The 27,732-nt window shown below is 40.9% G+C and overlaps 1 protein-coding gene across 1 annotated transcript; it reads left to right on the forward strand.

Annotated features, from left to right (window-relative positions):
* The first annotated feature begins 4,881 nt into the window (after positions 1 to 4,881).
* Positions 4,882 to 27,451, forward strand: LOC121324057 (contactin-associated protein 1-like). The gene is made up of 24 exons (XM_041265473.1): positions 4,882 to 5,114; positions 9,362 to 9,463; positions 9,542 to 9,735; positions 10,203 to 10,350; positions 11,625 to 11,828; positions 12,392 to 12,576; positions 12,687 to 12,839; positions 13,151 to 13,412; positions 13,946 to 14,095; positions 14,667 to 14,838; positions 15,635 to 15,741; positions 16,071 to 16,193; positions 17,389 to 17,592; positions 17,978 to 18,134; positions 18,586 to 18,713; positions 19,189 to 19,356; positions 19,734 to 19,952; positions 20,872 to 21,114; positions 21,900 to 22,133; positions 22,568 to 22,695; positions 23,262 to 23,355; positions 23,774 to 24,004; positions 24,500 to 24,547; positions 25,597 to 27,451. Exons 1-24 carry the CDS (start codon positions 5,051 to 5,053, stop codon positions 25,794 to 25,796), a joined length of 3,918 nt encoding a protein of 1,305 aa, XP_041121407.1. The 5' UTR covers positions 4,882 to 5,050; the 3' UTR covers positions 25,797 to 27,451.
* Positions 27,452 to 27,732: the final 281 nt, after the last annotated feature.

Consider the following 27,732-nt stretch of genomic DNA (forward strand, 5'->3'; position numbering starts at 1 on the left):
TCATATGGGGACAGATTTAAAAAAAAAAAAAACTGTCCTCTAGTCTTTATATGGGGACATGTGGGGACACAAATGTAGGATTGCCTCATATGAGCATTCAGTTTCTTTCCCCTTATAAACCAATGGAAACAAATGAAAAAGAAAACATTCTCAGTGAAAAATATATTTAGCTACTTTCAATAGTACAATATACAATCAAATACAGTTACATGAGGCTGATGGAAAACTCCTGTTCGGAGCATTAAAATAGAACCGGATCTAAATGAAAAGCTAAGAAAGTATTTTTCTGTAATTTGCCTTCCCCGGCTGCAAGCATAAATACAGGTTGACGTTACAAGAATTACTCATTCTAAATTGACAATTAATTTTTATTTTTTTTATTTTTATTTAATTAATTAATTTAATTATTTTTAGGAATAAGAATTTATTTTTAGATTTCATAAAATAAATAAATAAATAAATAAATAATTTAAAAAAAAAACCCTTGTCTCAGAATGAGTGCAGTACGGTTTCAAAATAGCTAAGGACAAGACAATCTGTATCACTGCCCAGTGATGATTCATCAAAACACTAAAAAGAAAACTATAGAAAATCTGAAAAAAAACCCAACGATTTTTATAAGATTTGTGGTACAGATCATTTAAACAGTTTACTCTTTGCAATAAGATGCTAATGCCACTTCAAATGAAATTATGTAAAAATAAATAAATAAATAAAAAAAGGTAAATTAATTACCAGTATTACTTTAGTGGAATTCAATATTTTATATTATATTAGCATCTGTTTTTTTTGTATTTTTTTAATTTTAATTACAGTGTTACAGTAATGTTAACCAGGCAATAATTATAGCAATAATATTTCTTATATATATATATATATATATATATATATGTTTGTTATAAATATATGTTATAAGTAGTGAGGCAGTGATTAAGACACACTTAATGTAAACTACAACCTGTTTTTTTGTTAACATCTCCATTGTGAGTATATAGTACTGATGTGAATTGTTTTTTCAGGTCGTCTCTTGCAGAAGACGTCTCTCTTCCTTCTGTCCTTAGATCTCATTATAAATAACATACAATTGCGATTATCTGAAGATTAGCTGAAACATAAGACACTTACCGGGTATGTGTATAGACGCGGCAGTGGATCACAGTGAATGCCAGGTCTGAGGTGCCAGCTTGGCTTATAGGTTGAAGTTGTTTCAATAACAGGTCTGCAGCTTCAGCTGCTTATCAGCAAGGTGGCACGGGGTGCATCTGACACGGACTGCCTGGATGTAGGCTGTAACCTCATGAAGAGCAAAACTTTTTTTTTTTTTTTTTTGGTGAGCACAGTCTTTACCAATGACTGCAAGTCCAATTGCATGGGTTCAGGAGTTCAGAAGTGGTAAATTTAGGGCCTTGACGAGCAGAGTGATGTGGGTGAGTTGTGCTGGGTGGTGGCTCTACAAAAGGTCCTGGGGTGTCTGCAGGTTAGAAGGTCGCTGTTGCAGTCAGTGTGAGGGTATAATCTGTATATAGGGGTGTGGCACTGCCCGTTTTGGGGTACCACGCATGTTGCAGAGCAGAAACGGAAGACCCCTTTACCCGCATTTCTATTTGTAGCTTCACAGTGACGCAACCCCCGCCCCCCCCCCCCAAAAAAAACAAAGAATTCCATGGATGTCCCTTGAGTAGTTTGGGCAGAGCTGAGGCTATAGTTGAAAAGCTATCTTCCTTTAGTCACTGTGTTTGAAATGCTGAACATGATTACGGCCCTGTTGGAGGTTCAAAGCAAACGGCGGTTTAACATTGGGTTTAAAATTGCAAAGCCCATTATGACGTTTGGAGCAGCCTTTTTAGAGGGCATTGCAATTGTTAGAATGTTCGCAGGAAGAGTGTCTTAATAATGATGGGAAGAAACAGATCAATGAAATAGCGATTCTGTTTTTAATATAAAAATGATCCACACATATTTAAAGGCTAAATAGCTTTAAATGTAGCTTATAGTTCCAACTGGAATAAAAATGCGGGGGGTGGGGTAGGGGTTAGTTTGGGTTACTTTACAGGGCACAAAAAAGATTTCCACATTAAGTAGATTGTAACTATGCATAATAGCATTGTAATTATGCATAGTAGCATTGTAATTATGCATAATAGCATTGTAACTATGCATAGTAGCATTGTAATTATGTGTCAGTACACATGCATTTACTAAGTAACTACCTTGTAAATATACAATAACTAGAGTCATTACTGTAAAGTGTTGTTTTCATTATAAAATAGTATAGATTCTATGCAAACTTGCAGAAACCTTGGGTGGGGGTGCCAGTCACTGCAGAGCTTTGAAAGGACAGGACAGGCGGAAGTGATTTTTGTTTTGATCAGCAGTAGAAACTATAACATGGGAGAGGTGTTCACGTCTTGAGAACCACACCTGAACACACAACCACAGGCTGCAGGCAAAACAACAAGAACAAGAAAAGCATCATTTTTATATAGTAGGATCAGTCACTCCCAAATCCTATCACACACATGTGGTTTGCCCTACTTCACTTTGTCAAGCTCGATGATGAATATGTTTTCAATACCAGTAAGCTTGGCAGCATTGTAGTAGCGCCCTCTAGTGGCTACTACATCCGACGTTCATTAAAGCGCTTGATCCGGACCGACTCTGCCTGTTGGGAGGCTAGTAGGGATCTACTGGCCCATTCCTATGGGATGAATGCTGTCTGTGTTTGTGTTTACAATTAAAGCGCTTTGAAGATGATAACAGTGAACGATGAAACGATACAATTCCTCAGATTTCAAGAACCGTAACTTTTCTTTTAATATCTAATCCCTATCTTATACACCAGTCAACAGGTCTGCTGTCTGCTCTAGAGCATTACAGGACAGGCAAATGTACTTTTTTTTATCTGAGATTTACACGAATGTTCCACCTGTGCTTTGGATTTAGCAGCATATTTCTGTTACATTACACAGACATTTAAACTCGGAATCCAATCACATTGAAAAATTGCACCCTCCTTAATCCTTACTCTGCAGCCGCGAATCTACAGGCAGCTGAAAAACACACACCCTCCTTAACCCTTACTCTGCAGCCGCGAATCTACAGGCAGCTGAAAAACACGCACCCTCCTTAACCCTTACTCTGCAGAATCTACAGGCAGCTGAAAAACACGCACCCTCCTTAACCCTTACTCTGCAGCCGCGAATCTACAGGCAGCTGAAAAACACACACCCTCCTTAACCCTTACTCTGCAGCCGCGAATCTACAGGCAGCTGAAAAACACGCACCCTCCTTAACCCTTACTCTGCAGCCGCGAATCTACAGGCAGCTGAAAAACACGCACCCTCCTTAACCCTTACTCTGCAGCCGCGAATCTACAGGCAGCTGAAAAACACACACCCTCCTTAACCCTTACTCTGCAGCCGCGAATCTACAGGCAGCTGAAAAACACGCACCCTCCTTAACCCTTACTCTGCAGCCGCGAATCTACAGGCAGCTGAAAAACACGCACCCTCCTTAACCCTTACTCTGCAGCCGCGAATCTACAGGCAGCTGAAAAACACGCACCCTCCTTAACCCTTACTCTGCAGCCGCGAATCTACAGGCAGCTGAAAAACACGCACCCTCCTTAACCCTTACTCTGCAGCCGCGAATCTACAGGCAGCTGAAAAACACACACCCTCCCTAACACTTACTCTGCAGCCGCGAATCTACAGGCAGCTGAAAAACAGCTCATTCTGGGTGTCAGTGCTGCTTATTTACTTGCAAATTGATTGCAGCCAAAAGCATTATTAACCAAACGGACTGAGACCACCTCTCGAGAAGAACTCGAGTTCGGTTCGATTAAAACAAACCTAAGTTCTTTTGGTGCGTTCAAATTTTATTTATTTTTTTTGCTTACACTGACACTATTAAGAACATAAGAAAGTTTACAAACGAGAGGAGGCCATTCGGCCCATCTTATTCGTTTGGTTGTTATTAGCTTATTGATTCCAAAATCTCATCAAGCAGCTTCTTCAAGGATCACATGGTGTCAGCTTCAACAACATTACTGGGGAGTTGATTCCAGACCCTCACGATTCAATATGTAAAAAAGTGCCTCCTATTTTCTGTTCTGAATGCCCCTTTATCTAATCTCCATTAGTGACCCCTGGTCCTTGTTTCTTTTTTCAGGTTGAAAAAGTCCCTTGGGTCGACATTGTCAATACCTTTTAGAATTTGAACGCCGCGTAGTCTTCTTTGTTCAAGACTGAACAGATTAAATTATTTTAGCTTGTCTGCATATAACATGCCTTTTAAACCCGGAATAATTCTGGTCGCTCTTCTTTGCACTCTTTTTAGAGCAGCAATATCCTTTTTGTAGCGAGGTGACCAGAACTGAACACAATATTCTAGATGAGGTCTTACTAATGCATTGTACAGTTTTAACATTACTTCCCTTGATTTAAATTCAACACTTTTCACTATATATCCGAGCATCTTGTTGGCCTTTATTTATTGGGTGCGCTGGAATTCCGAATGAGTGAATTTTGAGATCTGATACGTTCTGATACGTTCTCTGACCTTCATCCTTGGAAGAACGCACCGCCTTAGCGGAGTTGTCTATTTTCAGCAACATTTAAGGGGAGAGTCAAAATATGTAGGTCAAGCTGTCGGATAGAACCTAAAACTTTTGATAAAATATTATACATTTATAATATTATGTTAAAAAAAAAAAAAAAACAACTTTGTATTTGTCTATTTGATATAACATAAAAAAAGAGTTATTGCACCCCAATTCAAGCACAACCCCGACTCAGACACCTCTCTGTCGGACAATCCAGCCGGCGCCTGAGAGCCAGGTCGAGGGATTGAGCGCGCCCCCGAGTGCAGCATATGCGCGCCACCGCTCCAGCCTGGACTGCCGTTTTCTCTGGGTAAGAGGGAGTTGTTGCAGAGCATGCTAAAGTTGATGAAAGAATGCTGACGCGGTGGACACGAGAAAGGAACCACTAGCTGGAATTGTGTGTTACAAATTTATAAAGCAAGAAGTGCATCAATCTTTCACAAAAGGATGCAGTGCATAACACTGAGCATCATTTGCCTGCTTGCACTTACTTCACAATATTGCTCAGCACGTAAGTTTTTTTTTTCGTTATTATTGTTATTAAATTCTTAATTATTTATCTGCATTAAGTGTATTTTACTGTGTTGTGATGAAAGCGTTGCACTACAGCACTGAGCTGAACTGATGAAGGTTGTGCATATTTCAACATCAGTCTGCATTGCAGCTGGTATTAGCCATACCGCGACAGCAGCAAACCACCGTGCAAATCTGAATACTCAATAATAATAATAATAATAATAATAATAATAATAATAATAATAATAATAATAATAATAATAATAATCTGTAGTAATTGCAGTAACACACGGCATGAGATGTGCTCTAATTTTCTTAAATCTATTATTTTAACGCTACACCGCCAAAGGTGGCAGACTGAACTCTAGCAGCTATTGCCGGGCGTACAGTTATTGTGTGCATTGCAGTGGCTTGCGATTGCCTCCACGGAGTTTATGCAGTGTGAATCGTGTGTTTTACTTTGCGTGTACTGCAAAAAATAAATAAATATAATAAACAAACAAACACACACACACACAAAGAAAAAATAAATCAAATAAACAACAATTGTCACAGTGAATGAAAACACAGGATGTGGTTTTAAAAGCCTTGCTGTGTGCATGCAGCGGACTGCTGCTGTTCAATATCCCCTATGACCCGGGACCACCCCGCTGCAGTAGTAATCCTTGGGAATGAAACTGCGGGCTTCACCTTCATGTAACGATTACAATCCCTGTTTAATGCAGAGTAAAGCACAGTTTAAATTGTATTTGTACAAATTTGAACTGTAGCAGTGGAACGCAGTTATTATAGGTGGGCTATAAATATTGACCTATAACAACTGGTATTATATAATATATATATATATATATATATATATATATATATATATATATATATATATATATATATATATATATATTACAAATTAGGTTGTGGTCTACGGTACAGCGCGTCAATGGCTCGTTAAAAACCCAGATAGCGGTGCAGAGTTGTAGTATTGTAATATTAGATATCGGTGTTTAATTCGGCCAAATCGATAATGTACATGACGTCACGGAACTTTACTCCAGAACAGAAGGGTTTTTTTTCATGGTGTGCTCCACCCCGCCAACCCTAATCCATAATTCTGAAATCAAACGCTACAAACAGTAATTAAAAACGGTAAATGAGATCTAGGTTAATAACTGTAGACTCGACACAGTAAAATAATTAAACCAATAATCTTTTTATCGTTTTTTTTTTTTTTTAAATCAAAATGCTCATGTGAAATACTTTAGGTCAAATTTGCATTGATATTTTTCACATGGAACTCCTCTTGTTGCTTATGTTTTAAAGATGGTAATCGTTATTTAATTAGGTCTTTGGTGGTGTTTGGAGTAAACATTATTAATCACGGCAGTGCCAAATGTTATGTCTTGTAGGCTGCCATATAAATAAGCGTTTCGTTTTGTGTGTCAGAAATATTCCGATGTGTGTTGCTATTGAATTGACCGTTCTACATTGCGCGTTGATCTATTACTAGCGCCTGGGATCAGACTCCATTAACACAAGAATTAGTTTCTGCAACAAATGGGATTATGAGATTATGCTTGCCTTTGAATTAAATGATCGTCGATATACTGGATAATCAGGAACAAATCCATTATTAAATAACCAATGGACACCTGCCAGATTAAAATAGAAAGTGTGCTTCAATCCAGGGTTAAGTAGGTTCTATATGGCACCATTATGTTTGCTAACTGGTTAGATGCAGTAAGCTTTTACACTGCGGCTGGTGAGCAGCACTTTGGGTGTGTCTGCTGAATGAGTGGAGCGGTTCAGGAAAATAAACCACAGGAGTTTATTCAAAATTCCACATGTTGTGTTCAAACCCAGCCCTCCAGAGGAGAAGGACCTGGAAGGGTAGTGAAGGCCTGTCAACAGCTGTATGCCTCCAATGCCGTCTGGTCTTCTTAAGTGAAGGAGCTGTTAGCAAAGCAACTCGTTAATTCTCTTTGCAAATGACTGAGTCAAACATCCACACTCCAGCCCTCTTGACTTCAGTCCCTTTGCAGCAAAGCGGAGCGATTTGCTTGGATTTGAATGCGTCAGTTTTCTCTAATGATAGGCACTATAGCTCGTTCTTGAAGCTCGTTCTTAACCCTTTAAGTGGTGCTGATCAAGTGCTGCACAGTGGCAAGCTGTGAGCTGAATAGCTTCTGTGTTTTAGCTTTCCATTTCTCATTTCAAAGAAGGTTATTAAAAGTGTTCAGAAAGACATACATGCAATGCAACCATCTAACTCTAGAATCGTGCACTTCAGCAAACGATTTCTTTTCTGCCAAATAACAAGCATATCTCTTAATGGTCTTCTACTGAAGATCCTTGCTTTGTTTATTAATAAGTAATTACAAGGTTTCTTATGTTAATTATATTGGGGGTGTCTGTTTGACCGGGCATCTGTCCACCTATATGTCACGCCTATATTTGAATGCTGACTTTTTATATATCTGTGACCTGCACCGAATTGAAGCTTCTGGTGACAGAAAACAAGAACGGCAAAGCTTCTCTTGTGCATAACAATTAACAAAGATGGAAATAAGATCTGGGTTTATGCAACAATAGGTTAATGACTATTAATTGACTGAAGCAGGACTGAAGCCAGGTCCCTAATGAGCTTGGGAACATTAACAATGTACAACTAAATCTGGGGAAACAGACAGGGAGACAGGCTGACCCTGCAAACACCCTTCAAAACCCAGCCTCTTCAGTGATCTGTTTCAACAGCTGCCTGCATTAGAAAATGGTACATTTCTGATACTACAAAATGGTGCCTTTGAAATCACAGTGACTGATGCATGCTGCTGTCACTGGTATTCAGTGCCAGACTCTCTGCCACGGCAAGATGCAGGAGGATCTAAAAATGGATTTTATTGTTGTAGCTTTACGCAGACAAATTGACAGGTGACTTTCTGTGATAAGAAAAGCGAAATGGAAAGTTAAAAGATTTGGGTACGAGAACGCAGAACTGGCTTGAAAAAAAAACACCTTTAAAACAAGGCATTTGGAAACTATTAACACTGCTTTGGCATTTTCATCATTTCCTAACATTGTTTTATATTTATTCTCATGCAGGGATTTCTAGAAACAGCTGCAGTTTTGTTTTTCATTTCTCTCTGGCACCATTGGTTAATAATTCAGAGCCCCTGCATTGCCTTGAAGTTGACCTTTTGTTTAAAAAAAAAAGAAACGAGTAACTTTGGGCGGAGCCTCACAAAATCAACTGTTGATACTATTACATGAAGCGCCACCCTAGCTTTGAGAATTGTTGCTGTTTGCTTGTATTTTGTACTTCAGTTTGGAAAATGCAGAAACCCAAAAGACAAGCATGAAGAGCCTGAAGCCTCCTGCTGCTTGTCAAGCGATGATCAGCCCAAGCAATCTCTCTATTTATCTGTATTCTAAGTATTTGCATATCTGTAAATAGATACAATAATAAGAGATAAAAAAGCGCATTACTTTAGATGACACGTTAAGATATTGTGGGAATGGAAGACAGTAGCTGTCCAAAGATGGCAAATCTGCGTTGACCAGTGCGTTGGCAATTCTGGTCTGCTTTTACATGTTCCGATAAATCCTGAAATGAGTTACTTGGAATATTATATAGCTGTACAGCCCACAGGGATTTTAAGATGCTCTGTGTAACACGTTACATTGTGCCTAACTGTGTATTTCCATAGTAGTTACTTAGTAAATACATGTGTACTTACACATCATTACAGTGTTACTATGCACATCATTACAATGTTATTATCTTTTGGCACACTATATGCATGTACACAATTGTATCAGAATCGGGTGTTAGGGTTAGGGGTAGGGGTAGGGTAGGGTAGGGTAGGGGTAAGGTTATAGTGTGCAAAAATTTTTAAACATTAAGTTAGCCGTTTGTTGTTGTCGAAAGGTGCCGAGCTCCAGTCAAGCTGACAGCCTCTGATTGGCTAATTTGGCAGTTGCAGGCACAGGATTGGTTGCTTTCGTCTGTGCAGTGTATTTATTGGCTGGTTTTGGTGGATAATACAATTCATTTGCACCAGTTGTGTCTTTCTTTAGTATTTGCTGTCCCGTAGACTTGCATTAATGCAAGTCAAAATAAAAAAGCTGGATTGAGGCAGTGAACGTTCCAGCGGGCATCTGCTGCCTGCGAGAAGCCTGGAGCTGGACGATGATTGGCTGATGGTACTGAATCATTTTCTCATGTAAAATAACCCTATTGTCTTTCAGGACCCTGCACGGATCAGCTAGTGGCTCCACTGTACGCATCCTCTTTCGAGGCATCGTCCAGATACAACTTCTTATATTCGGCTAATCTTGCCAGATTGCACGGTAAGATTATCAGCGTGAGGAATCCCAGGCTAGGCTCTGTAATTATGAAAGGGTCCCTGACCTAGCGTCTGTCTGCAGGTGGGAGTGGCTGGTCACCTGCGCCAAGGGATCGGCAGCCATGGCTACAGATCAACCTGCTCCACAAATACAGAATCACTGCGATAGCTACCCAGGGGACATTCAACAGCTATGACTGGGTGAATAAATACACACTGCTGTACGGAGACCGACCCGATGCCTGGACTACATTCGTTCAAAGGGGAGGCAATTCGGTGAGTTTCAGTTCCTACAGGTGTACTGAATAGCAATTGCAATCAGTCTCAGCTGCACTGTTATTAACTACACTGTGTTGGCACAGCTGCTGTACAGCTTTGCAAACCATCCAAAATATCCTGTTGTGAAATTGCACCTGATATAAATTGATTCTATTAACCAGTAATCACTATCGAAGGTCCCATCTTAGTTGTTCTGATCTATTATCAATTCATAATTCTTCTCTACAAATAACGGATGTAACACTGCATAATAATATGATGTAGTGGTACATAACATGTAACCAAAGGAAGAATAAGAAGCCATAAAGATTTTTTGTTGTTGTTGTTTTAATCTATTTAACGTTTATTTAACCAGGAAAGTCTCTTTGAGATTCAAATCCGATCCCAATTATACAATATGATAAATACCGAAGGACGGATAAGAAGATGAGCCTCTGAAGCCCTTGTTGTGTGTGTTTTGCAAGACTTTTTCAGGAAACTGGAATTACTATCAGGTCAAGAAACACAACTTGCATTATGCGATCACCGCCAAGCACTTGCGCATTCTACCTGTGGGCTGGAACCCGGCAGGAAAGATCGGGCTTCGGCTGGAAGTGTACGGCTGCTTCTACGGTAAGTTTACACCCTGTAACCCTGGAGAACTGTTATTAACAAAAACCGAACGACAACATTTCAAATCCACATAACAGATTCAGAATTTTTTCAACAAACCAGCAAAAGGCTCTATTCTGGGCCATTTCCTTTTGTGCCGTTTGGACACTGGAGAGTGGAAAAAAATAAAATAAAAAATAAAACAGATTTAAAAAAATAAATAAAAATCACTATCCGGATCTTGGAATCCGCACACCCGAACGGAGCGAACTGGCCCACTTCAAGAGATCTAACCCATGAGACCAAGCGTCCACATTTTTGTGCAAATCCATTGAACTGGGTCAAAGCTATTAAAGTATAAAAATTGAGGTTTAAATGATTGTTACAGTACTTCTGTAATTACTGCTGTGGACACAGCATCTATATAAAAGGGGCTGCATTATTTTCACTGTAAAAAAAAAGCTTATTTCACAGCATTACCCAGTCTAAAGATAGGTATTTCAAGATATTTCTCTGATTTTAAAACATAACATTTATTATACAACAAATGTTCAGAAATATTTAAATGCCTACCTGAAAAACAGTAAATGCTAAATTGTAGAATATTTGGTTTGTGTCCACCTTTTCAAGACTTTCCATTTTCACCCCAGGTAAAATAACTGTCCCTTTCTTGTACTGGACAGTGCGATCTTTAGCAGAAATATTGCCAATCATTGATGCAGCGTCTGTCTTTTTCATTGAAGACGTTCTAAAGAAATCTATGCAGTGTGTGTTCAATCATTTACCAGAAGCAAAGTAAACCGGCTGCCGAGTTCCTCAATGCATTATCACAGGCAGCGCATCAATCAAGCTAACAATTGCTGTAAGTGATAAAAAAAAAAGTATATTTACACTATACTTTCAGAAATAGAAATTTTCACAGGGAGCTGCATATAATAATAATCTTTATATAGCACCTTTCATAGTGGACCACCTTCACAAAGCACTTTACAAGATACGAGACTAGGGTGTATGAACAATGCATCAGCTGCAGAGTCACTTACAGCAACGTCTCACCCCAAAGACGCAGCACAAGCAGGTGAAGTGATTTGCTCAGGATCACATACAGTGAGTCAGTGGCTGAGATGGGGTTTGAACCATGGGCCTCCTGGTTATAAGCCTGTTTCTTTAACCACTGGACCACACAGCCTCCCGGGTATGTTTCTATGATAACTGTCAGATAAATAGAGCCTTACGAATGATCTAAGTGGATGTCTCGCACGTTAGTTTGCCTGTTCACCCATCTCTCATCCCAGACTCCTACGTCATGGCCTTCGATGGGGATGACATGGTCGCTTACAGGTTTAACAGAAACACTATGAAAACGCTGAAGGACGTTATCGCCCTGAACTTTAAAACCGTGGAACGAGACGGGCTGCTCCTGCATGGAGAGGGACCTCAAGGAGACTACCTCACTCTGGAGCTTGTGGACTCAAAGATGCTCATGCATATCAGCCTAGGTAAGCCTGCTGAAGTACCATTTTTATAGGAATTCTAGTTTTCATCACTATGTGGAAGGTTACGAGAGGAACATCTGAAGCAATAATGTACTTATTAGAATCGACAAATCCATTTCAATATTTATGATTTAAGAACCAGGGTTGGGTTCAAGTGCAAGTGCATTTAAATACATGATTTGCTCTTGCATTTCATCAAAATGCAATCGAGAAATATATACCACATTTGGATGTGATTCAGTTTGGAAGGCATGTGCATTTGACAGGGTGCATTTGATTGATAACTAATAACGAGAAGCAGAATTAAAGGAGTTTGTTATAACAGGAGTTTGAACTGATAGAGAAAGACTTCCTTGTTTTCATTAAGTGGTCCTCTTGTAATTATTGCGAAGGAGCGTCAGTATATAGTTTGTCTGAATTGCATTTGTATTCAAATGCAACTGAGGTGCATGCATTTATAGTTGCATTTGTAAGATCTACAGGTATTTGAATCTGAATACAGGTGTACTCAACCCTGTTAAGACCATACATAATATATACCTAATGTTAAGCATGTTCTTTTACAGGAAGTAGCACTGTTCATGACATGACCGGACACACTTCGGTCACTCTGGGTAATCTTCTGGATGACCAACATTGGCATTATGTCACGCTCCGTCGCTATGGCAACTATGTTAATTTAACCCTTGACGGTGAAACAGCAAGCATCCGCTGTAAAGGAGATTTCCAGTACCTCGACCTGGATAAAGAGGTGAGTTTTAGTTCTTTTATTTGATGTCTTGCATTGCAGTAGCATCCTGAAAGAGCAAGCAGCTTGGAAATCCAATTCTAACAGTACAGTCTGGGTTCTTTTCACCCCAGCTGTATATTGGAGGAGTGATGAAGGCTGATAAACCGCATTTGCCCGACAAGCAGAACTTCCGAGGCTGCATGGAGAACGTCTTTTACAACGGGGTCAACATCATTGACCTGGCCAAGAATAAGATGCCCCAGATACGCTTCCCTCATCAGAAGGTAAAGTATTTCAATAGGGGAATGGGGGGGGGCACCCCTCTCCAGTTTAGATCTAGTGTCCCCCTAAGTTTATATCCCAGGTCGAGATAAAAAAAAACTAGCATCAGTGCTGAAGCTCATGTAAAAATTCTGGTAAAGTACAAAAGACTCCTTAATTTTCTCTGTTGGTTTGCCGTGTAACACAGATTTGGAGGTTGAATAGTCAATGCCAAGCAGTCATATAAATACTGCAGCTAGAGCTTGAAGCCTCAGTAGAATGTCAGCACTGGTTCCGATGCTGGCTACACCATGCTCAATCTCTCTCGTTACAGAAAAAGATCTACTATGCCTGCCAGGATCTGCTCCTGAAGCCAATGACCTTTGCGGGGATCAATAATTACCTGCAGGTGCCAGGGCCCTTCAGACGGAACAGGATGTCTGTGAAATTCAAGTTCAGGTCCTGGGATGCCACTGGTCTGCTGATGTTTACTAACTTTGCAGACAACCTGGGCTCCCTGAAAATGGCACTGAGCGAAGGGCAGGTGAACATCTCCATCGCACAGCCTGGGAAGAAGCCTGTGGAGTTTGCTGCAGGTAATTTTATTAAACAGCTTGTTCCCACAGCATCAGCTCACTTTGCAGCAGCCAATGACTGAAATGAGTTTCAACAAAAGTTCAACTTAGAAACGGTTCGTATCTGAGGTTGGTGTTGAGTTTTATGAGTGGTGTGCGTGATGACCTCATTTGAGGATGCCATTTTCTCGCCATATAAAACAATGGGAAAAAAAAATTGAAAGCATTTCCATATTTCCAATTTCCAATGTTCCCAGCTATTTTCAATATTTCATGCATGAAAGGGTCGAAGTTAGTTACCAGCCATTTAAAACATATTATCCTTATCAGATCTTGCAATGAATAAAAAATGTGCAGGCGTCACCATATAAGCTTTTGAACTGCAGCATGATGCTGTTATTCCAATTGATGTGTGTGTTGCACTTACTTTGCCTCTGGTGATGCTGTTACCCCCGGGGTGACCCAAGTGTATGGACCCATCTTTCATCTTTGCCTATCAAAGTGGCAGTGGCATGTGAGTTTGCACATATCGTGTGTTGTGTTTTTTTGGTCAGGCTACCGTCTGAATGATGGCTTTTGGCACTCGGTGGACCTGGTAGCCAGGGATAATTTTGCCACAGTGATCATCGACGAAGAGGAGGGCTCCCCACTCAGGATCAACAACATCTTCACGCTGCGCACCGGAGACAGGTACTTCTTCGGAGGTGAGTGACACAGCCCTCCTCAATCATGTCCCTTTAAGAGAGGGGAGGAGCCTGTTTCCCCAAAACGGGAGGAGCCTGCTTCGCCAATGGTCGTGGTTGATGCCTGGATCCACCTACTGAAAAAGGAGGGTTGGGGTCCACATAGGGTTACCATGTTCCTCCATGTTCACTGCGATAGTTTGTAACAGTTCATTTCCCATCAGAATGCATTGTGATACGTTTTACCTGTCTCAGGTACCATTCTTTTCCTGAAAAGAAGCAGGACTAAACTTCCCAGAATGCACTGGGGTATGGGAGTTAAAAAGCTGTCCCAAGCTGTCCCAGTAAACATGGATTCATGTGGTAATGCTTGATCCACACAACCCTACAGCAATTCTAAAGAGACCCCACACTGAAGCTGGCAGTGCATACCAAGTAGTGTTACAAGACTAGAAAGAAACTTTGAAGCGGCGAAGTTCACAGTTTAACCATCTGTGTTTCTTTTAGGGTGCTATATTATGACTATTGACTGCTCATTTAGTCTGTGTTGGAGAGATGTTTTTTTTCAGCACTGCTTCCATCTTATTCTCAGGTTGCCCTAAACCAGCTAATGGCACGGGCTGCGTCTCTGACCTCATTGCCTTCCATGGCTGCATGCAGCAGCTCTACATTGACAGCGAGCCCGTCGATTTAGACTTCATAATGCAGCGTCAGCTGGGCCGCTACTCCCAGCTCCTCTTAGGCACGTGTGGAATAACAGACAGGTAAAGTGCTCTTATCCTCCTAGGGAATCAATCCGATATCCGGTCTTCTCCTGTCCTCATTTCTCTATGCAAATCTGTTGATTGACATGGTTGAATTGAATCAAAAAGTAACTCATTAAGTACCAAATAACATTTTCTTAGATCAAATCTAGAACCCAAGCTGTACGCATGTACTTTGATCCATTCTAGATCAATATGCTGCCATTCTAAAAGAGTTGTAAAATGACATATTTACAACAGATATTCCCAGCGCCCTGTTTTGAGGACAGTCAAGTTAGATGTGCAAGCGATCAGACCAGTGACATTTCACGCCGGCTATGAAGCTCAAAACTGTGGGAAGGAAAATACCAAGAAATGCATAATTCTTAGGCTTCAGTTTCTTATTATACATTGCAGTGTCATAAAAGCATCCGAAGAGCTACACTTGCAGAACTAACAGTTAACAAACTCAGAGTAAGTTATCATAGCAATATAGTTCAAGATTTGTTATTAAAATAACAGGCAGATGCCAGTTAAAAATGCTACTAAAAAAGAAAAAAAAATTCAAAAGGAGTCTTCCCTCAAATGAGAACAATGGCACTTAATGGGTTAAGTTTGATTGTTTTAACGCACTTGACTGTTTTAACACAGGGTATCAATGATCACTGTACTGCATGACTGCAGGGATTACAAAAAGACTCCCGCTGCTGCAGCTTGAGGCTGTCCTTGCTGCAGTACGCGGTAGTATGGAATTAGAGCACAACTGAGTTTCTCACAAAGTAACATGGCGAACCCTGTTTAACCCCTTGTTGTCCAGGTGCACCCCGAACCTGTGCGAGCACGAGGGGAAGTGCATCCAATCCTGGGACGATTTTATATGCAACTGCGACAACACTGGCTACAAAGGAGAAGTGTGCCATAAATGTGAGTCTCAGAGTGTGTGTGTGTGTGTGTGTGTGTCTGGTGTATTGTACACCTGCGTTACCCCCACATCCCTTCCCCAACCGGGTACCTGCTGCCCCCGTCTTAACAGTGATTACAGAAAGCATGCTTCCGCTGGTCTCTGTAATACAAGGAGTAGCTCAGTGGGACAGTCTGGTCATTCTCTGGACACGCGCATGTATCACATAGGACTGTGCTTGAGTGCTTTGTATTGATTTGGTTTTTTTTAGTTTACCAACAACTTTTTTTTTTTTTTTTTTTTTTTAACAGAACCTAAATATGTTAATATTGTTTCATTTTTTATTTCGAAGCTGTCTATAAAGAATCCTGTGAAGCATACCGACTCAGTGGCAAATACTCTTCCGGGAACTACACCATCGACCCAGACGGCAGCGGCCCTCTTAAACCGTTTGTTGTCTATTGTAACATGCAAGGTACTGTGGCTTTAACCCTGCAGCTGTGGCCAAAACTTTTGCATCACCTAGAATTTTACAATATTACAGTACAGTATTTCATGTTAGATTTCAAAATGTCACATTTTTCAAAAACATTTTTGTGAAGTATATGGAAAACTACAAAGCGGCATGTAATTCAATGTGTTAACGTAACATTATTCAGCAGCTTTCATTCGACTTCATGAAGAAAAAGTACAGAGGGTAGTGCAAAACATTTGGCCACAGCTGTATGCTGGCCTGTTTCTGTTGTCTTTTAACTGATCACATAATCACATCACCTGATACACTGTAGCTGGTGCAATGAGCCTCTTACACGTGTCCACGTTTGTTTCTTTACTTTCAAATCTCATCACAGCCACCTGTACGGATATTCAGGGTTTCAGCACAGCTCATAACGAGCCATCACTATTCTAAAATAGTGCAAATGTTTGAGCAAACCTCATAAAGTAAGGTAAACACCAAGCAGAAGCTAAGCACTGAAACTCAATACTCTACACTAGTGGTCCTCAGCCTTTTCCAAGGTAGGAACGCCTATTTAATACCAGCATCGATTTTGAGAACTTATCACATTTATCAAACTTTTATTTTGTTCAAAATGCCAAATCGGCAGCTTCCAATTGTAAATGACCAGTGAAAAACTATTTTCAAATCTTCAGAACTGCGAGACAACTAGCTGCTGTGACGTTAGGGTTAGGTTTAGGGCTTGGGCTAGGGTTAGGGTTAGGGCTAGGGTTAGGGTTAGGGGTAGGGTTAGGGTTAGGGCTAGGGTTAGGGTTAGGGTTAGGGTTAGGGTTAGGTTTAGGGTTAGGGTTAGGGTTAGGGTTAGGGTTAGGGTTAGGGTTAGGGTTAGGGTTAGGGTTAGGGTTAGGGTTAGGGTTAGGGTTAGGGTTAGGGTTAGGGTTAGGGTTAGGGTTAGGGTTAGGGTTAGGGTTAGGGTTAGGGTTAGGGTTAGGGTTAGGGTTAGGGTTAGGGTTAGGGCTAGGGTTAGGGTTAGGGTTAGGGTTAGGTTTAGGGCTGGGGTTAGTGCTGGGGTTAGGGTTAGGGTTAAGGTTAGGGTCACTGATGTGTTGCCTTGCTTGTTGAGCAGCAAGGTTTGGGAGTGCTGGGAATGCAGTTGCTCCACACTGCAGCAGCTCATCTCGCTATCACTGAAAGGACTGTCTCCCTCTTTCAGAGTATAAGGCTTGGTCGGTCGTGAGGCATAACCGCGAGTATGAAACCAAGGTGACGGGCACCAGCATGGAGAGACCCTTCGTTGGGGACGTTCAATATTACAATGCCTCCTGGGGTGAGGTATCTGCACTGGCTAATGGATCAGAGTACTGTGAACAGCGGATACAGTACAACTGCTACAAATCCAGGCTCCTGAACACTCCCGGTACGGCCACAGAGTCGCTCTTTCAGATGTGTTAGCTGCACCTTCTCTACAGCATAGCACGGTATAGCATACCATAACATAGTATAGTATTGGATTTAGCTAAATCTAAATATTTGAGGCTACTTACTTTTAACCAAAAATGTATTTTTGAGTTACCAGCAAATGAATCCATTCCTCTGTGAATAGCGGCTGCAAATATATAATGCATATATATACATACTTTTTTTTTTTTTTTTTTTTTTTTTTTTTTTTTTTTTTTTTTTTTTTTTTTTTATGCACATATATATATATATATATATACATATATATATATATATATATATATATATATATATATATATATATATATATATATATATATATATATATATTCTGTTGTTTCCAGATGGTCATCCCTATGGTTTCTGGATAGGCCGGAATCAGGAGAGGCATTTTTACTGGGGAGGGTCATTCCCGGGAATACAGAAATGCGGCTGTGGGATAGCCAGGTCCTGCTCCAATGCCAGGTTCTACTGTAACTGCGACGCCGACTACAGGCAATGGTAAAGCGCACGCTGTGATCGCCATACGAGGCGTGGCATAACACAGGGTCCCGACGCGATCCTTTGCAATGTGTCCGTGTGAGTGTACAAGATAAATAGATCACCGGATGATCCAGGGGCAACATGTAGGGGTTCATGTGTTCCAGATTGCACCGGATCCCGGTGAGAATCATGCTGTTTTCAAATGATGAATCAAAAAAGCCAAAAGATTATGTTAAAACAATAAGGCATGAAACCCAGATCCACACGCAGATGTGAGTGTGAATCATATTTCAGCTGCTGTAAATCAAGGTCATTGCATCAGGTCTGTAAACAAATGAACCCCTAGCAGTGTGTACTTCTATCATTGAAGTGTCATTAGCTCAGCCTGTGGTTCTTGCTTTAGACTAGCTTCAACTGTATTCTGTTCTTGTGTGTGTGTGTGTGTGTGTGTGTGTTCCTGCATGATTAGGAGTTATGATAAAGGACTGCTGAACTATGTAGACCACCTGCCAGTGACGCAGGTAGTGGTGGGAGACACAAACCGTACTGCTTCAGAGGCCCGGTTCACGGTGGGACCCCTGCGCTGCTACGGCGACCGTGAGTACCAGTTGAAATCTACTCCCGTTGTCTACAGTGTTAGGAATACACCAGGGCATTCGGTGCTGCTTAAACACCTTGAGTTGAGAGAACATGAAGCCACTTCTTCAGAAACAGCAGCTTGAAACCTGGTTCCAGGAGACCTAGTTTGAGGGAACTTTGCTCTATCAGACCCTGAGTCTCCTACAAGTGAAAGCTAGTCTGCCACAAATGAAAACTTTATAATTATAATATCTGAATAAATAGCAGTGTGGCTTGATATTAGTCATTATTGCTTGCTAGTTCTCTAACATGTTTGTTTTATAATAATAATAATAATAATAATAATAATAATAATAATAATAAAATCATAGTAATTTGTTTCAGGTTTGTACCGAGTACATTTTTCCTGCTGATGTCAGTCTTTGTCTGTGCACTGGAATGTTGCCACTGGTAGAATGTAGCCGTTTTGAATCTGTTGTTTTCTATTGGATAGGAAACACCTGGAACACCGTTTCCTTTACGAAAACCACCCATATAGAGTTCCCTACCTTCAGACCGGGGACCAGCGCTGACATCTCGTTTCATTTCAAAACCACGGCAGACCACGGAGTCTTCGTGGAGAACCCTGGACCCCCCTACTTCATCAGGGTGGAGCTCAACTGTAAGAAGATGTAGATTATGTGTCTTACCTCACTGTGTGTGTGCGTGCGTGTGTGTGTGTGCGTGTATGTGTGTGTGTATGTGTGTGAAGCTGAACGCTGATGAACTCTGCCTCCACTCTGTTTTCTTCACAATATCGAAACACTAGCAATTTCTTGGCGTGAGTTACAATGTTGTTCCAGACACAGAGCAAACGCAAGATCAAATGCACCCCAGTTTATCAATTCCTTGTTCCTGCAGCTGAGTTTCAGTGTTTGTGTGTGCTCACACTATTTGTTTGACCTCCATTGACCCGTACAGCTGTTATAAAAATCCAGGGGGGGAGAAGGGTTCTCCAACACTTGATCTAAAGCAGCGCCACGCTCCTCTTCATTTCAGCCACTACAGAACTCCTGTTCATTTTCAGCGTGGGAGACGGAATCATCAACGCGACTCTGAAATCCCCCACCCCGCTGAACGATGACCAGTGGCACTTCGTCAAGGCAGAGATCAACGTGAAGATGGCCCGGATAAAGGTGGACGAGCAGCCCTGGGTGGTGAGGCGGTTCCCTTCGCAGAGCTACGTCAACTTGGTGTTCAGCAAACCTCTACTCGTGGGTACGTCATGCATCCATTCATTATTATTAATTAGTCATTTAGCAGACACTTTTATCCAAAGCGACACACACACAGCGGGCTCAGGGTCACACACACAGCGGGCTCAGGGTCACACACACAGCGAGTCAGTGGCTGAGCTGGGACTGAACCTGGAACCTCCTGGTATCAAGCCCCTTTCTTTAGCCAGCAATCCTCCTTCAACTCCTCTCTTTCTGTATGTCAGTACCATCCCATCCTGCAGCCTTGCCATCCTGGATCAGATCTCATCTGGAGCAAAGCAAATTCAAAGCAAACGTGGGACTAGAACCTTGACTCCAGGGTTCACTTGCATAGCTTCACCTGCTTGGCTAGACAGCAAGAAGTCAGGTTGCCTGTTCGCCTGTAGATCTCCTGAAGGGGGCGCCTGGTTAGTATTTGGATAGCTAACCTTCATGTGAAACTCAGGAGCTTACCAGTGACCCTGCGGAAGAGTTGTTCAAATGTGACTGCAAAGATCCCAGCAGGGTCACCCTAGCGAATGTGTTCTACAGTAAACTGTCAATGTAAAGTCCTCCTGCTAACAGGGTGCCAGTGGCTCATCTTGATTGAGACATGCACTCTTGATTCAAATCCCACATGTTGCCGATCTTGGCTGGGGACCCAATGGGAGTGCTGCATTGGCCTTCCTCCTGGGCTAGGAAGGGGAAATTTAGTTCTCCCCCTGGTGGAGACTTCCCAGGATGGGCCCTCGTCCTCAGTGTTCAGTAGCTTGGACTGTTGCTTAGGTTTGACGGGTACAAAGAGGTGATTAGCTGGACGGCAGATGTCTTGGTAAGTGGGTTTCCACTGGACACATCAGATGTGGGTAGATTAAACAAGGGGTAAAAATAGATTTGTCCAGCTTCACAGAATTCCCATTTCCGATGCCTGTCCCAAACAGGAGCGGCGGAGTACAAGATGAGGGGCTTTCTGGGCTGCCTCAGGGGGCTACGGATGAACGGAGTGACCCTTAACCTGGAAGGGAAAGTGAACGAGCTGGAAGGGATAAAGTACAACTGCTCGGGTCACTGTTGGAACACTTCCGAAGTGCTGTGTCGCAACGCGGGCCGATGTGTGGAGAAGTACAGCACGTACCTTTGTGACTGCAACGAGACTGCCTTCGACGGGCTGTACTGTCATAAAGGTATATCCATATTACAGCACTGTAACGATTCTTTTAATAACCCGATCGACAGTAAACAGCCACTTAGAACAGAGCTGCCTTTCGCTGTAGCAGCTCATGCACCAGTGAATGTATAATATTATTTTAATTCCATTACACTAGCCGCAGCCTCATCCATAACCCTAACATAGTGGAATCGTTACTGTAAAATTTACAGCTAATTACCTGATTTATAATTATCTGGTTTATTTTGCGGTTTATGTTATGTATTTTACAAACTGAAATTCTGTGAAATATGTAACTGTATATCAGCTCTGCATTCTAAAAGGCTGCTCAATCGTTCATACAGCAATGAAGAGGAATCCCTAACTTTGTTTGAGCAGAACAGAGGGGGCTAGTTTACAAGTGCATTTTATCGTACAGTAAAGCATAGTGAAAGATTAAGACAAAGGCCCACAATTGTAAGAACAGAGCGGTATTTAAAGTATGGTTAAGTCTCTCACTCAGTCATAACATTACTGATTTATCAACGTTTCAGTCTTATCGTTATGACGAGAACTGTGCAGCAGCTGGCGTGATTACACTTTGTGGTTTTTATTTTCAAGAGTTAAAATGATTTTTTTTTCAGCTAAGTGCGAATGCACTGTTTTGGTTTTTTTTTTAGCGCATGCAAGAAAATGCAGCAAACTGGCGTGATGGTACTTCATTTCTTTTAACGTGACCTACAAAGCCAAGCGCTTTTTAAAAAATAAGTGTGACAAAAGAATTTTAGCCAGGGGTTTAAATGTTTTTTTTTTTTTTTTAAGATATTGGCGGTTACTTCGAACCTGGGACTTGGTTGCGCTACAGCATTCGCTCAGTGCCAATAACTTTGGCGGCGCAGTTTGCCAACATCCTGGACCCCCAGAGCTTCACACTGGGGTACAACCAGACCAGCGAGGAGATCGTGTTCAGCTTCAGCACCACAGAGACCCCCGCTGTGCTCTTGTACATCAGCTCTTTCACCAATGACTACATTGCCGTGGTCCTCAAACACGATGGTGAGCATGGATCTAAACCCACTTACTGCACCTTGCGTGCGTGTGTGCATGCGTTTATGCGTGAGTGCGTGTGTGCAAGGAGCATGTGCAAAATACTGCAGGCACAAAACCATACTGTCCAGTAATTTAGATGAGTGAAGACCAATGACAGTAAAAGCATTCTTAGCTTTTGTAACGGCAGCTGCCGTGTATTTGAATGTTTTTTTCTTTTTTTAGTTTCATATACAGTACAATACTCCCCTCCATACTTGAAGTGTAATCCAAAGGATTTTATTATGATGAAGTAAACACTTCATCTATAACAGAAACTTTGTGCTGACTGAAAAAGAAAAAAAAAGTTTTTCAATGTGTTTTAAACGACTGGTACTTTAGGCTTTCCCTTGTGGCAGTTGTGTACGATGCAAACTGTAGCGTCTTCAATCTTCCCCTTGCAGGTAGCTTGGATTTAAGATACCGGCTGGGTTTATTTGTCAATAAATACACCATAATCAATCGGAACCTGGCTGACGGGGACCCTCACATTGTTAATGTCACCAGGAAAGAAAGAGAAATCCGAATCGAGGTACAAACTACATAGCTACAGGCAGTAGTGCTTTATATACCTAACTGCATGAAAATCTCAGGGTGTGAGAATTTCATTTTGCGGTCAGTAATCAGTGATATAGAAACAATAGATAGACCGCTTTGTGCTTTAATTCGGCATCTTAAACAACTTCTAAAAAGTCTCATGCATTTTACCATTTGTGGCTCTGTGTTCCCTTTCTCTGTGCTATTTTAAATGCATTGCATGTGTGGCCTATTAAAGTCATCAGTTAAATTAGACAATCACTAATTTGCTTATTTGGGTCATTTCATAAGATTTTCATTTCCAGTGGTTTGATTTCATACGCACAGCAAATTAAAACAGCAGAAGCAATGGAATGTTCTAATACATGTGCACACTGCTGTATGCCTGCCTCAGTCACTCAACAATGAAATGATCATGCAGTTGCAGTCAGATGATGTGTTACCAAGCCCCCTGCCCAAAAATAAATCTCCTAATTGCCAATGCATATTTTCTGTGCATTATCACCAGGGATGGACAGTTTGCACTTGACCAGGCTTGGTGGCTTTGTTTCTTCATTGCAGGTGGACTACATGCAGCCTATATTCCAAAGTATACCGTTGATTTTCGACAAGAAATTTGATTCGCCAAAATCCTTGTTTCTCGGCAGAGTGTTGGGTAAGACACGTCCGCAGCCCATTAAGATCCATTTCATTTAGAAAATGAATCCCACGTATCATTAATAAAAATCCATAACCACTGCACTTTAATCGCTAATTCTAAAAATGTTTTTGTTTTCATATTACAAACAGCTGTTAAATTGAGATCATTATTGTAGGAGCCTTTCTGCGTGTGCATATCCTGCACTGTTTTCAGAAAAGTACAGCCTTGAATAAACCATCTTCTGCCGTTTAGAAAAATAGGTCCTGCTTTTTATTAAGCGGGTGATATTCTTGCAAACCTTAGTGGACGTAGATTTAAGCTCTAAACAGGAAATGTAAACACCCAATCAAAATGTTTTCAGATTCCAGCGATATAAACGTGTTCATTCTTTTCATTTTTTACAATGTGATTTTTTTTTTTTTTTCTGGAACAGAGACGGGTGTAATTGACCCAGAGATCCAGAAGTTCAACACCCCTGGCTTCACGGGATGCATGTCGGGGGTCAAGTTCAATAACATCGTCCCGCTGAAGGCATACTTCAGACCCAACCAGACCAACCCCCCCATCACCATCATGGGGGAGCTGGTGGAGTCTAACTGTGGGGCCGGGCTGGCGGTCCTTCCTCCAATCCCCCTGGAGATAGACCCCTGGTACACAGGCCCGGGTAATGTCACTGAAAGTAACACACACATGAGCAGAAGGCTCGAGCCTTCTCATTTCGAGGTCCGTCCCTTCTTAATCATGTCATGGTTTTTGCGATTTGGTTTTCACATGAAAAGAATAAGCCCTGTAAAACAAACAGGATATATAAGCACATGTCTCAAAGTAGAAACTTGTGAACGAACTGGACTGTCAAAAAAGCCAGCTGAAGTTCAGCTGGCTGCAGATAACCGCAATATAGGGAAAAGCAACAAAGAAATCCTATTTTAGTTTCAGGTTATGGAATAGTCCAGTAATTCTACATTTCCCTGATCTGTATGGCTGTACAGAATTCTGCCCTACAAACAGACATTAACACAAATTATATATATATATATATATATATATATATATATATATATATATATATATATATATTATATATATATATATACTTATATAATTATTTTATTAATTGGCTGCAAAACTAATTATATGGTTTTTTTTTTTTTAAATCTAGTGTTCCCCTATATACACGATGACACGCCCAGTGGACCGGTGATAGCATGTGAGTGTTTGACATGAGCAATATCAAAATGACTTCATTTAACAAGGTGTACATTGTATATTCTAGCCACTGTATTTAATGTTGATCCTAATGCTGGGTTTTAATTATGTTTAGAACCATAGGAAGTGATGGATTAATTTAAAAAATACAGCGCCTCCTTTAATTCCCTGGTTACGGCGACATTCAATTAAACTCAAGCACTGTATTTACATGTATGTGTTGTGAATGAACGGTTTACTGAATGTTGACATGAGTATGTTTGTTACTGTAGGCGTGTGCATGGAGCGTGTGGTTCTGTCGTTGGCAGACTGAATAGCGCAGTACAACAGGGGAATAAAACTGAGCTTTCATTTTAAATTGAATCCCACACTGAGAGATGCAGGGCACCCTGAATACTATATATATTATCATGTTTTTTGGATTCCAGGCGTGTCTCTATTATCATCTGTTAAACATGGACAGTTTCTCTTTCTCCCTGCAGCCTCCACAGCTGCCTTGTAACTTTAGCGCTGGATTGAAATCCTCTTCAGCTTAAATCTACAAAAAAAAGTGATTGAAAGACGGCTGCAGCTTACGGCTTGGTAAAGCACAACAGTGGAATGTGGAAGCAGAGGACCTTTGAGTGAGCCATTGTAAAGGACACTTCATACTGGCACTCATCTCCATCCCTGAAGCAAAGGGGAATCTTCAAAATGTGGTTCAGCTGAGGTTGCAAGAGGTTTTAAAATGAGTCTGGCGATCTCCAGTTCAACTCTATCGGTATTTCATGATGAATGTATAAACGAAAGACGTCAAAGCTGATTTCCCAACCCCCCAACCCCCCCCCCCCCCCCCCCCCCCCCCCCTCCATACGCCATATGCGGTGACCAGCAAAAGTGTCCGTGTTCACAGGTCCATCCTCAGGACATTGTACTGTACAGTAATCACCTGGCTGTTTTTATTTCTTCTTTTCTTCAATTCTCTTGAATGGCCATCGCTGGAATTCCCCAACAGGGTAAAGTCCTGCAAAAAATGTACTTTATGACTTTAGATCTTTTTTTTTTTTTCAGTGATCGTCCTGCTGGTTCTGCTCACATTGTTTGGCACCTTGGCGGCCCTCTACTTGTACCTGTACCACTACAAGGGGTCATACCAGACGAATGAACCGAAAGCTGTAGAGTCTCCAAGCAGCATGAAGCCACTGACAGAAGAGGCCCCCAAGAAAGAGCAAAACCTGCCCAAGATACAGGAGGAGGACAGGGGCGAGTAGGCGTGGAAGCAGGGATGTGGCTCCAAGATTACTTTTTTTCTTTTTTTTAATACATATATCTATATCTGTTGTGATCAAATCAAATGATCCAATGCAGGATCTCTGGTCAGGTACAAGAATACACATAAGAATGGTGGTGATAGTGAAAGTTTAGCAGACATGCTTTTAGCACTTCCAAAACGGCAGGGTGGAGAGTGAACAGAAGTGCCTGAAATCTTTTTTTTAAAACCAAAACAGAAAAAAAAAAACATATCTTGGATACCTGATATCCATATTAATAAAAACAGAAGCAGCTGTATTAAATTCCTTATGGTATTACAGTACTTTCAGTAGAGCAACAGCCTGCTGGTTTCTAGTTTAAATCATTGATTTACTGTAAATTGAACCTCGATATCAGAGATCGGCGCTATATAGCATACAAATGTTTTCTATTCTGTTATACACAGTTTCCAAAGGTATGTAGCGTATGTTTAAGGTATCTGGCACTAGAAATGATGTTAAAGGTTTAATACACGTAAATGCGTTAGTCTGTGTCGCTGGTATTCAATAAAGTTGGTTTGCCCAGTTTTCTCAATGGGTGCCACTACGGATAAGTCATGTGACTCACCCCCGAATAAAAAGTTGATGACACCGCGTTCAGGAACCAGCAAATACCGTCTCCTACTCTATATACAACTTTGATCATTTTACAGTTAACCCTGTGTGCTGTATATGCATTCACCACTTGACCATAATTTAGCATACCATATGTCTCTGTTATTATATGCTTGCTATGCTTTACCTTGCTTCAAGATACGCTTTGCTATGCTTTACCTTGCTTCAAGATACGCTTCGCTATGCTTTTCCCCTGATATACCGCAGTCTTTTTATTTTGTATTTATTTTATATAAGGGCTGCATTGCATTGCTGTATTAAAAAAATAGAAATGGGACACTCACTATTCTGCAGCTTCTCATAATCATGGTGCATACGTAGCCTTGTTTCATTCCAGGGACGCATCTTCACAGTCCAAGTCAGAGGTGTAATTTACACGGGGGATAGTGTCCCCCTCACTTTTTCATAATTTCAGATAGAATAATCTTTATGCACGGATCAGCTACAGAAACTGCCCGCCCCCATTTTTGAAACCAAAGTTATGCCAGTGGTCCCAGTTCATATTAAAAGACGATCATCATCATAATTGACCAAATTAGCATCAATGATGCCACAGCTCGGGAAATGAATCCAAAATGTGGTGAGACGCATAGAGCCCTGTCCTTCAATGGTACACAGACAGTACAGTGCCCTGGTTTTATATCTTGTACAACATGGATGAACACAAAACTCTGCTAAACTGTAACAAAACAGCATGGTCTTTTATTAAAAAAAAATCACAAAAACTGTCCATCTGATGTCTCGGCGCTATGAAAATGAATAATGCAAGCGTGAACTACGGTGCATTAATAAAGGACATGCTGTTTTTTTGTTTTTTTTATATATATATATATAGATATATATAGGACCACTACAATGTACACGTCTGCCTGTTCTCTTGCTTCAGTAGAATGATAGCATTTAGGAGTCTGCTTTTAGCTGCTTGTTTGGAGGGATGATAACCAAAGCCATTAATAGAGTACCATGCTGTGCTGTACGAAACAAATATATACTGTGTCATTGAGAAAATCTATACTATCGCATGACAACGCAATGACACTGCGAACTTCTAACTGAAGATTGAATGTACCTGCACTTTGCATTAAATGCAACAAACCTGCTGCTTTAGTACAATCACCTAAGAAACTTTTTAAGTCTTTATATCCGTTTTATTTGCAAATTCCCAATATATATATATATATATATATATATATATATATATATATATATATATATATATATATATATATATATAGTGATATATCATTATATATATATATATATATATATATATAATATGGTA

Source organism: Polyodon spathula, chromosome 12 (genome assembly GCF_017654505.1).
Source record: "Polyodon spathula isolate WHYD16114869_AA chromosome 12, ASM1765450v1, whole genome shotgun sequence".
Lineage (NCBI taxonomy): Eukaryota > Metazoa > Chordata > Actinopteri > Acipenseriformes > Polyodontidae > Polyodon > Polyodon spathula.